Source organism: Alternaria postmessia, assembly GCF_024291825.1.
Source record: "Alternaria postmessia strain BMP 2775 chromosome Unknown scaffold_232, whole genome shotgun sequence".
In the NCBI taxonomy this organism is placed as follows: Eukaryota; Fungi; Ascomycota; class Dothideomycetes; order Pleosporales; family Pleosporaceae; genus Alternaria; species Alternaria postmessia.
Window position 1 is genome coordinate 3,719 of NW_026260305.1, and position 11,627 is coordinate 15,345.

Here is an 11,627-nt window from a genome sequence, read left to right on the forward strand (position 1 = left end):
GGAGCGTCATATCTTTCTCGGCCCTCTCCGGATAATCCGCGAAACAGGGTCTGCTCTCTGTCTAGATGACCGCGAAAGGCTCTTAACCTTTATTGATAGCTATATGGCGGAATCTCTGCACACGGTTGTAGAACACGATGGCATTCTTCCGAACGTTGTCTGTAAGTGGCCTGTATGACTTGCGTATGGAACGCCCATTGACTTCTCCCACCTACGTCTAGACACAATTGGTATCCCCATGACAGACGCCAACTGGGCCAAGTACAAACAACTCCTCGCTGTCTTCGGATTTGCCAGCGGCATGGATGCCATGCTTGCTGTCGGGTCTGACAAGTTCGACAACTATACCTATGTCGTCGATAGTACGAGTGCAGAGCATGTGGAGGGTTGGAAGGCTCTAGCGAGTGCGAGTGAGAGAGACCTTGATATGGCTATACTTCCACAAGAGCTAATACAGATCTGGAAAGGGATGTGTGTTGAAGGTGGGGCTGGCTATCCGGGTACCTCAAAGAATTTTGAGCAGTAGCGAGATGAAACGAAGGTCGCCATGCGCCCTATGAGGAGGAAAAGGTAGATATTCATTGGAATATATCATACCTGGCCCTAGTACAAGTATGTGTTAAGCGTTGCAATGTAGACATAAAGCATCTAGAAGCTTAGAGTTCATTCAGTCTCTATGGAGCTTTGTTTCAGAAGTTAATGTAGGCTTGATGGTGAGGTATACTGTCTCTATGCCCGCTTTATTCTTGTCTTATATGTGGTGATAACGTCAACGGATTGAAATTTCTGCATTAGCAAGCATATGTTGAGAAGTCTGGTGATCTCTCGATCGAGAAGAATAAAGTCAGGAGTCCACAAGTAACAGAGACATAGCCTACCAGGTGGCATTAACGAAGCTAGTATTGCCTGGTATATAGACCATCGAGCCTCTCAAGATCTCAGTGTGCCAATAATATACGAGAGATGTATGCAGTGGTTACTTGACTGGCGCCTTGAGCGATGACCTGAGTGGCGGAGATGAACGGTAAGAAGCCAGGAGCCGCGTCGAAGTGTCTTGTGGAGTTAAGGAAAGAAAAGGAAAAAGTAGACGCGCACAAACCGGATCAGCTGCAACATCAATACACTGTTCTCGCTTCTCCAAAAACGCAGGGCGTTTTGAGGTGTTGGAAGTGAGAAACGAAAAGAAGAGTTCATGTGTGACAGCACAAGGCGGAAGACTGTGAAGATCCAACGACCCACAAAAAGACTCAGCCACATGCCTGCGCCACACTTTTGCCATCTCTATTAGCGCGACGAACACCGTCATCCAGAAACCCTGTGCTTCTATCGCTCCGCGTCGCCCTTCTTTCCAACTTCCAAGATCCGGGCTTCTCTCCCCATATCGCTATCATGCTACGATGACGTTCGTTATTTCGCAAATCGCCAACACTGCCACACACGTACGCATTGCTGTCGCGCATCAGCCGATCCAGTCCAAACGCTTCGCGCACCGTCCTCCGCTATCTGTTACGCTATCGCACGTCGCCGCCTTCACGCTCCCCTCCACCTAAAACCGGCCCTCGTCCCCCCTTGCGCGGCCCCTCCGACTCACGCAAGAACATGTCGTGACCATGGACGACTCCACCATACTCAAGCACGCCCAGCGATTGCGCCGCTCACGTTACTCGGCACGACCCTTCGCCCTCACCATCCTCGCCATCTCCCTCATATCGCTGTTAGCATGGGCCAAGTCGCAAGCTGCAGACGGCAACGCCATAGTTGGCGCATTGCAGAAGAGGGACCTGTCCATCAAGGACGAGGAGTGTCGCCTCGTTCACCACGCCAGAGACCAATGCGCCTTTGTGCGCGCAAACTGCCCCGATGAAGAAGCCGGCGTCATATCCTACCTGACCCTCTATTACTGTCGCCTCCCGCATGCGAAGCCCTTTGCCTTCGTCCTCATGACGCTTTGGCTCGCCCTTCTCTTCAGCACCATTGGCATCGCCGCGAGCGACTTCTTCTGCGTCAACCTCAATACAATTGCGCGCATGCTGGGCATGAGCGAGAGCTTGGCTGGCGTGACACTGCTTGCCTTTGGCAATGGCAGTCCCGATGTCTTCTCTACCTTTGCCGCCTTCCGCACTCACGCTGCGAGTTTGGCTGTAGGCGAGCTTATCGGTGCTGCATGTTTCATCACGGCCGTTGTCTCGGGCTCCATGGCTCTGATTCGCCCATTCCAGGTCGCGCGCAAGAGCTTCGTTCGCGACGTCGGCTTCTTTCTCGTCGCGGCTGCCTTCAGCATGGGCTTCATCGTTGACGGGAAACTGCATCTGTGGGAGTCGGTCACTATGGTGGCCTTTTATCTCTTCTACGTCGCCTTTGTCGTCGCCTGGCACTGGTGGCTCAATTTGAGGAAGGCGCGACGAGCGAGGGCAGCCGCCATCAGGAGTCATTATGTTACCCCCGGTGGCGAAGAAGAAGAATTTCCAGAGTACCATGACGATGAAATCAGTGCTGGTAGCAGGACCCCGGGCCACGGCGTATCCATCGACGACTTTTCTATGCTCGAACGCGCTGGCGGCGACAATACCATGGACGACGATGACAACGAAGAAGAGCGCGAACGCTGGATGGGCGAGCTGACAAATAACATGCGCGTCAATCGCCCGAACATGTCCCGACGCAACACTCATACCCCCATCCGACCGAGTTTGGTCGGAGCTTTGGAGTTCAGAGCGGTACTCTCCTCCCTGCAAAAGTCGCGCAACATTCAGTCGATGCCAATCAGTTTGCGGCGGTATTCGGACGACCCTACTTATACGACTGCCCAGCAGCAAAACTACATCTCAACAGCAGGCCCAGCGGATCGGCCTCCATTTGATGTGAACCCAACTGCGTCCAATGCATCACTGCATGTGATCCGACCGAATCTCGACATCCAGCAGAGTCTAGGCAACCGAGCGCGAGCCGTTTCCACAAATGACATCGACAATGTCCGCCTACACCCGAGCACGCTGCAGGGACAAGGCGTGCCTGACATTACCTTCATATCCGCCACCCCCAATGAACCAAGCAGAATGCTGGATGCGCCTCCATCGCCGACCATCTCGTTGTCTCCGCCAGCCTCCCGCTCTTCCAGAGCACCAAGTCCTGTCGCACCGAGAGACCGACTTCCTTCCCCTAACAGGCTGGCGCCTCCGGGTCCTGAGGATCAAGCACCCCTCCGTACAATCTCACCATCACTGAGCCCTCGTTCGACTCCGCTAACAGAAAGTGATTCTCGATCCCAGCCCCCTAGTCTGAAGTTGACCGTACCGGATGCCGCTTCTCCTCCAATACCATTCCCTGCCTATACTGATTATCCTTGGTCGGCGCAATCCACTTCTAGACCCCAGAGTCTTCGTCTACCCTCGCCTAGCGCATCACCTGAGTCAAGTTTCTTCCCAAGAGATCCGTTCGGTCATATCGAAGCAGCCAAGATACCAAAATGGTGGCCTTCAGGGATCATACCAACCCCACACGTCCTGATCTCCACCCTATTCCCGACGTTGACCAGTTGGTCAGACAAGAACATATTTGACAAAATCTTGGGCCTCGTCGCAAGTCTACCCGTCTTCTTACTCACCATCACGCTCCCAGTTGTCGAGCCGCAGAAAGATGAGAACGATGGAGGCCACGCAGAGCTTTCTCTAGACTTCGGTCTACCACCCGCAGCCACGCCGCATAGCGGGAGCGGGGACTCCCACACCCGTAGCATATCACTGGTGCTGCCACCGGAAACACCTGCAAACATGGGCTTATCGAAGTCCAAATCGCCAGCGAATCTTTCTTCCCGACAACCTAATGGTGGATCGTTCAGCACGACCACCAGTCAACCACCACCGCAGGTGTATATCACGGATTCAGACACTGTAGCACAGTCACCTGAGCAGCTTCCGACGATCCCTACACCTATCGAGCCAAAACAATGGAACCGCTGGCTCGTAATCGTGCAGGTGTTTACAGCTCCCTTCTTCCTTGTCCTCGTCCTATGGGCGAACATTGAACCCGACAACCCACGTATCTTGCTTCGTCATACGCTCTACGGTTTGGTCGGTTCTCTCAGCGTTCTTGCATTCATCCTCTTCACCACCACGCCGAATCGCCCGCCGAATTGGCGCTCAGCACTTTGCTTTGTTGGGTTTGCCGTCGCCATTGCTTGGATCAGCACTATTGCCAACGAGGTCGTTGGTGTTCTGCGGACCTTGGGTGTTATCCTCAACATGTCCGACGCCATCCTCGGGTTGACTATTTTTGCGGTTGGCAACTCACTTGGTGATCTCGTCGCCGACATAACTGTTGCACGGCTCGGATTCCCCATCATGGCCCTCTCAGCCTGCTTTGGCGGCCCAATGCTGAACATCTTACTCGGCGTAGGGCTGAGCGGATGCTACATGATTATTACCAAGGGCGAGCATCGTCATGAAAAACACCCAGATCAGTCTGTCCACTTCAGGCCCTACCACATCGCCGTAAGCACGACCTTGGTAATATCAGGAGCTACTTTGCTTGCAACACTCGCTGGACTTCTTGTTGCCGTACCAGTGCGCAGGTGGAGAATGGACAAGGCTATTGGATGGGGTTTGGTCGCGTTGTGGTCACTAAGTACCACTGTTAATGTACTGGTAGAAGTGCTGGGTTACAGTAGTAACGTTAGTTAGAGCAACTATATCAGTCTTGTAGTTTCTTTTGTTACACTATACATACTAACAAGTGCGTTACTTAATGCAGCGCTATGTCTACGAATGTAAGGCAATCAAGAGGCAAGAGAAGCTTAGCAACACTTCTGTTTTATAAAAGGCTTTACAGAATATATATATTAAAAATAACTCTTTTATCTTACTTTAATAATAAAAAAGCTCTATCTTTTTAAATTTAGAGCGTTCTTAAGTACGTATTTTTAGCAAAGTCTCTGGAAATGTAAGGCGTAACTGTAGGCAATAGTGCTTGCTTCACGTTACTAAGGATAGTGGGAGATAGCTCGTATATTCAGACTACAGGTGTAGGTTGTAAAGAGAATAATCCTTGCCTCTCTCTGTAGAGCGAGGCGCGCCTTATAAGCAGGTTTAGCGCGTACTCTGTTCCCTCGAGGGACATGTACCTTAAGTCCTCGTTACAAGAAATCTACAAAGTCTAGTAGTGTACAGGTGTTGGAGTGTATGAAGACACTATCACGAGGACGTCGAAGCATCTCTTCTGTGCAGCTAAGGAGGAGAGGGGTGTACAGGTGTTGTACAGCTGTATTTGAGAGCGAAATGGGTGTAGTAGTGCCTAAGTTAGCTACTAGTATACAAGACGAAGTTTAAAAAGCAAAAGATAGCATGAAGTGTGTTGATATTGTTTAAGTGTAACAAGTTGATCGATAGGATAAGGATTCTTCGATGCCCCCAGCAAGTGCACACCCAGCACGAAAGATATACTCCCTTATACTAACTAATCACTCTATGCACCGGCACAGTAGTTTTAGAAAAATTTAGTAGTTCTAGTAGAATTTTAACGTAGTTTTATAGGTGTAGTAGTTTTATAAGTTTAGTAGTTTTATAGTGTGCCAGTGCAATAAGTGCTTAGTTATTGCTGAAGAGTATATCTTTAGTGTTTCGGATGCACTTGTTGTCGACAACGAACCCTTAACAGCTATAACCTACACACTTTATGCAATCTCTGCTTTTTGAACTTTATTCTGTATACTAGCAGCCTACATAGGCACTACTACACTCCTTTAGCTTTTGAATACAACGGTACAACACCTATACATCCTTCTCACCTTGGCTGTGCTAAGGAGATGCATTGGCATCCTCGTGATAGTTGTAACGGGCTAAACGCCCTTTGGATAGCTCCTTGATGGAATCTTGGTCTACTTGTAGAATCCGGGTGCTACCTCGAGCACCCGGATTCTCCTCGGACCGCCTGAACGACGTTCAGACAACAGCCGCAGGACCTAGGGGCTGCCTCGTGCACCTAGACCTTGCCGGCCTGATTGTTACTCGGGTAACCAGCTTATATATAGTTAGCTACGTAGCTTGGGAGTTTAGCTCTCTATTGAATACAACCTCTTGTATACCTCGCGATTGCTCTACGGAGCGCAGCCTCTTACAGGGGGGAAGAATTAAGTTTTATTATTATTTTAGAATATATTAGCGCTGTAGAAACTATAGTAACTAGCTTTAAGACTACAATATCTTAAAAATCGCTTACTTAATCTAAGGAGCGTGCAGAGCGAACGTAAGTATTCCCGCTTTCACTAACAGCTATAGAAAGAAAGACTAAGAAAACATTAAACTAAGCAGAACTTGCAGATTAATCTATCTTTACGCCGTTTCCCCTCCTCAATCATCTAGTAGTAGTAAGGCTTTGCTGGGTCCGTCAAATCGAAGATAACCGCACTGTGAGGCCATGCTCCACCTCTCTCCGGAAACTGGCTTAAGAAGTCAATGCTGCGGTTGAAGCTCAAGCTACCATCTGGCAAAATATCAATCCACTGCGCCTTGAAGTCCGCCGGGGTGTTTACGATGCCGATATCGCCCGTCTGCACAAAGTAATCAGTAACAAGCAGGTTCTTCTTGTCTGGGCTGATCTTGATGTAATGCGGTCCGACGATGTCCTGGTTCTCGTCAGGGTTGTCCAGGCGCTTTACGTTGTTCAAATCACGGATGTCCAGCGCTGCGATATGATTTCCGAGCGTGAGCGTGAAGTATGCGAAGTGGCCGTCGTCGGTGATGTCGGAGTAGATGGCGAGGTTGTTGCGCGCGCGGGGACCAAGATCAAAGAGAAGTTCTGCGACGCCCTGTTTGCCCTGCGCATTCTTGCGGAAGGGGTAGATGATCCAGACCTGTCCTGGTCCGACGGCGGTAGCAAGAGCAGCGGATTCAGGATTGTTGGGGATGAACTTGACGTCCTGGATCCCAGCGCCATTCGGGATGGTAATCGTGGAGATGATCTTGCGCGAGCTGAGTTCCCAGAGGCGAAGCGTATTGGCTTTCTGGATGCCGGTAATGCTCGCGGGCTTGAGGATCGTGACGGGCACGACGAAGTCGGATGTCAAGATGATGTTGTTCTTGAAGTCGATGGACAGGCCATGCGGGCTGAACTGCTCGCCGAGGATGTTGAGGGTCGAGGGAACATCCTCGGGCCACTCGTGGATGATGTTGAACTCGGCATCAGTCTCAATGAGGCGGCCGGGAGAAGTACCGACGGCGGAGCCCATGTAGGTGATGAGAAAGCCGCCATCAGGTTTGGCTCGAATCTCATCGGTGATGGAGGAGAGTAGAGCACGGTTTGACTTCTTAAACTTGGGCTGGTATGGGTTCGTGGTGTCGAAGTAGTATGCCGTGTCCTACGGGGTATAAGTGCGTGATTACACTGGGGGTTGGACATACTTACTTGAGTCTTTAGCAGCGACAAAAGACCGCCACCGACGAGCGTCTTGCCATCGATGGACGGGCCCAAGTGATGCGGCGAGTTGCCAGAGGACGGTACGTCTGTGATAGCAATCAGAGTGCCAAATGTCTCATCGTCGAGCGAGTACGTAGCAAGGAAGTCCTTGTGCTTGTTGTCACCTGCCGCAGTCCAGAAGTATCCGATCTTCTTGGGACGGATCTGGGAGTTCACCGAGTGAGGTGGGCTCTCCAAAGGCGGAGTCGGAACTTGGAGAATGGGCAGAGGTGGAGCGTTCTCGGAAAGAGGCTCAGTGACACCAGGGATACTGGGGATCAGGGGTGGTAGCGAGATGGCACTTGCTGTGCTCGCAAGCAGCGAACCTAAAAGGGCACGAGAGAGCATGTTTTAGAGAGTATTGGTTGAGAGGATGAAGGCTGTGGAGCTGTTGAGAGATTTAGAGCAAGTTGTGAGCTGATTCCTTTGTCACGGCTACAATGACCATATTTATACTTCACTGATGTCTCTTTCGTGCACAATTCTTTTGCTCATCGCCATGCTGCCATCCCGCTACGGTCCTATCCTCATCTCTCATCTCGCCTGCGTAGATGGCACCATCCAGCCCGGCCCTGACGACGAACCTCGAATGCATCTCCAACTCACTATCTGATCGTCAGGAGAGCATACACTTTGGGTGTGGAAGCTGAGAAAGAGCACGTAGATCGTCGCTATAGGAACCATGTGAGCACGGCAGAGATAGTTGCCGTGACTAGAGAGTTGCCTGATCTGTGCTTCATATCACAGGAGCAGAATTCTATTCAGTTTTCTTTTCACTCGATGCACAGTGTTCACCAATCCTGGACGACACTACGGCCGAGAAGAAGAGGACGAGCAGGGGTTGACAAGAAGCTTCAAGATCGTCCTCGGCCCTCGACGCTTCTTGAAGCTATGCACAGGTTAACGCTCTTAGATGTTACGTTCAGAGAATTCCACTGTCCGCGGACTAGGCTAGGACAGCAAGAAGTCGACCCAGAAGAGGTACACAAACATAAAAAAAGACTGGTGTGATTCCTCAATGCACAGAAGTTGGCAATGATTCAGCATATGCATATTGACCTTCCGCAAAGATTGTATGTCTCAGCCGTCTTACACATCCTCATCAAACAATATGTATGGGTTTGGAGTACCCAGCCAAATCTCACATGAAGTCGGAGCTTCTCCCGCGGAGGACAGGGCTGACTACAACGCCAAGCCCTCTCCGCAATTCGGCGCACGAATGGTACCATTGACGCGAGCCCATTGCGGGGCAGATCTACAACATCTATACCACCACGCCAAGGATAGCGACATATCGTCCAATATTTGCGCACATTGAAGATTTGGAAAGGCTGAACCTTGTCGAGTAACGGTAAGACTTAGCACCTTACCGGTAAGTCTACCTCTTGGGGTCTCTTGGCTGCAGCGGGACGGGCTGCACTGCACGACCTACTCCAATGCGATGCGCAAACAAGGACCGAATGATCGCCCTCGCGCAATTCCTGTCCAGCAGTCGCGACATAGCTGCTTTATGGGCGAAAGTGGCTTGCATGTACGATGTGCATATCGGGATCGATGTTGGTTTGACCCAAGGAGCCGGCGTGCGGAACATATATGAGCCTCAATCTCGCAGCCTTGAGTTTCCGAGATACGCTTCGCAACTGACTTCTTGACCAACGATGAAGTTCCAGTGCCTCGCTGCCAGCGTTCTATTCGCGTCTTCTACTCTGGGCGCAGTCATCAAGCGCGAACAGTTCAGTAAAGGCCAGCCCATTGACGACAAGGGCAAAGGCGCTCCAATCTTAGGTGCGCGGAACTTTTTGTATAGATGAGCAAATCTAACAACTGATAGGAGGGACTGATCGCCAAATCGATCTCGACAACCCATCAAACTTGGGCGAACAAAGCACCGACTCGGGCACAGTGCCCAACCTCAAATGGCGCTTCGGCGACTCCAAAACGCGAATCTTTCCAGGTGGATGGGTGCGTGAGCAAGTTGACAACGACTTACCTGCAAGTCACGACATTGCCGCTGCGCAACAGCATCTTAAAAAGGGTGCGATTCGCGAGTTGCACTGGCATCGCGTGGTATGTGTCGCAATTTAATTGAGAGGTGCTATGCTGATGGTATTGTAGGCAGAATGGGGCCAGGTCCTCTTCGGTCGCGTCCTTGTCTCCGCCGTTGATGAAAATGGTCGACACCAAGTAACCGAACTTGGATTTGGCGACATCTGGTATTTCCCCAAGGGGCAGGCGCACACAGTGCAAGGCTTGGACGACGAGAACGAATATCTTCTCGCATTTGATGATGCAGATTTTGACAGAGCTGGGTAACTTTTACCTCCCCCCATCTCTGAAACGTCGCTGATAAAGTACGCAGCACAACGTTCAGTCTGGCAGACTGGCTCGTCAAAACCCCGCGCGCACTCCTTGCCAAGTCTTTCGGCCTCCCCGAATCCGTCTTCGCTTCTCTCCCGTCTCCCAACCCGTATATCCAGAACGGCACCACCACAAAATACGCCAACGTGACCGGCGGCAACGGAGAACTCACTGGCGACGCGTCGTACGTGTACCGCACATTCCAACACGCGCCCGAGCCTGCGCCCGGCGGCGGCGGCCAGTGGTGGAAGATCGACAGCACGAACTTCCCGATTGCGAAGACGATTGCGTCGACGTATGTCACTATCGAGCCGAAGGGCGTGAGGGAGTTGCACTGGCATCCGACCGTAAGTTTTCAATGGAATCATGTGAGAGGGGCATAGAGCTGACTTTCCGTCCTCCAGAGCGAAGAGTGGCTGTACTTCCACTCAGGCACTGCGCGCGCCACCGTCTTCACCGGAAACAGCAACGCGCGCACGTTCGACTTCAAAGCTGGTGACACGGCCGTTTTTCCTGATAACGCCGGTAATCACCACTACGTTAACTTTTACTCCTCAAACTGATACTAACGCATCTCGCGTAGGCCATTATATTGAAAACACGTCCGCGACGCAGAATCTTACGTTCATCGAGATCTACAAATCCGACCGCGTGGCGGATGTCTCGCTCACGCAGTGGCTTGCGCTCACCCCGGCGGATATTGTGGCGAGTGTGATCAAGATTCCGGTGGACGTGGTGTTGGAGTTGAAGAAGGAGAAACAGGTTATTGTGCATGGGTCGAAGTGAGAAGAATTAGATGGTGCGGGAAAGTATGCAGTAATGGTAATATTGGCTCTCGCAATGGTCACAGTAAGGTTATCCGTTCGCTGAGTCGCTGCATGTGTGGCTTTGTGAGTTAGGCGATCATAACAATTCTAACCTCTAGACACGCATGATTCGCGCATGGAAGCAGTTTAGTGTTCTAAAACATCTGGTGAGCTCATCTCTAAATGTCTGCTGGCAAGTAATATCAGTGCGTCTATCAACCAAGTAAACTAAAACACGATCCTCTTACTTGACTTGGCTGACAAGAATCCTTTACCTTGCTTGATTCGTTGACGACAAGCCCTTGCTTTGCTTAGTTTGTTGACATTGCTCGATAGGATTTCCTGATTTGATATCTATACTAACCTACAAGAGCATACTGTACGGGTTGTAGAGTGTATGAAGACACTATCACGAGGATGTCAATGCATCTCCTTAGCACAGCCAAGGGGAGAAGGATGTACAGGAGTTGTACAGTTGCATTTAAAAGCTAAAGAAGTGTAGTAGTGCCTGTGTAGGCCGCTAGTATACAAGATAAAGTCTAAAAAGCAAGAATCGCATGCAGTGTGTTAATAATAGCTGTTAAGAGTTAGCTGTTAACAGCAAGTGCATCCGAAACACCAAGGATATACTCCTCGGCAATAAATAAGCACTTATTGCACCAGCACACTATAACAAAGAAAGATATAAACTTCTTTATAATAGTATTTAAATGCGCTTTAATAGTTTATATAAAGTATAGTACTATATAATAAATAAGATACTAAAACAAAAACCACTATACTTTATAAAACGTTAACGTTAACTATTTCTAAACTACTAGACTTTAGGTAAACTACTAGACTTTAGACAAACTACTAGACTTTAGATAAACTAAATACTAAAAAACAAACTACTAGACTTTGGATAAACTACTAGACTGTAGACAAACTACTAGACTTTAGATAAACTACTAGACTTTGTAGTAAGTACTACGCTCTTTGAATTTAGTAAGAGTTGAAATAATTTTTTAAAAA

At 50.0% G+C, this 11,627-nt stretch overlaps 4 protein-coding genes across 4 annotated transcripts; 3 read left to right on the plus strand and 1 right to left on the minus strand.

The window, feature by feature from the left end:
* Window positions 1-221: 221 nt before the first annotated feature.
* J4E82_011559 (uncharacterized protein) lies at window positions 222-526 on the plus strand (the record flags this gene model as incomplete). The annotated part of the gene is made up of 1 exon (XM_051737763.1): window positions 222-526. A coding segment is annotated over one exon (305 nt), but the record flags the coding sequence as incomplete, so codon positions are not given.
* Window positions 527-1,610: 1,084 nt separating this feature from the next.
* On the plus strand, window positions 1,611-4,679 carry J4E82_011560 (uncharacterized protein; the record flags this gene model as incomplete). The annotated part of the gene is made up of 1 exon (XM_051737764.1): window positions 1,611-4,679. One exon carries the CDS (start codon window positions 1,611-1,613, stop codon window positions 4,677-4,679), a length of 3,069 nt encoding a protein of 1,022 aa, XP_051582476.1.
* A 1,673-nt stretch (window positions 4,680-6,352) lies between these two features.
* On the minus strand, window positions 6,353-7,797 carry J4E82_011561 (uncharacterized protein; the record flags this gene model as incomplete). The annotated part of the gene is made up of 2 exons (XM_051737765.1): window positions 6,353-7,351; window positions 7,399-7,797. 2 exons carry the CDS (start codon window positions 7,795-7,797, stop codon window positions 6,353-6,355), a joined length of 1,398 nt encoding a protein of 465 aa, XP_051582477.1.
* A 1,310-nt stretch (window positions 7,798-9,107) lies between these two features.
* J4E82_011562 (uncharacterized protein) lies at window positions 9,108-10,593 on the plus strand (the record flags this gene model as incomplete). Its single annotated transcript, XM_051737766.1, has 6 exons — window positions 9,108-9,234; window positions 9,281-9,516; window positions 9,565-9,758; window positions 9,809-10,154; window positions 10,212-10,332; window positions 10,391-10,593. The coding sequence occupies 6 exons, from the start codon at window positions 9,108-9,110 to the stop codon at window positions 10,591-10,593; spliced, it is 1,227 nt and encodes a 408-aa protein (XP_051582478.1).
* Window positions 10,594-11,627: the final 1,034 nt, after the last annotated feature.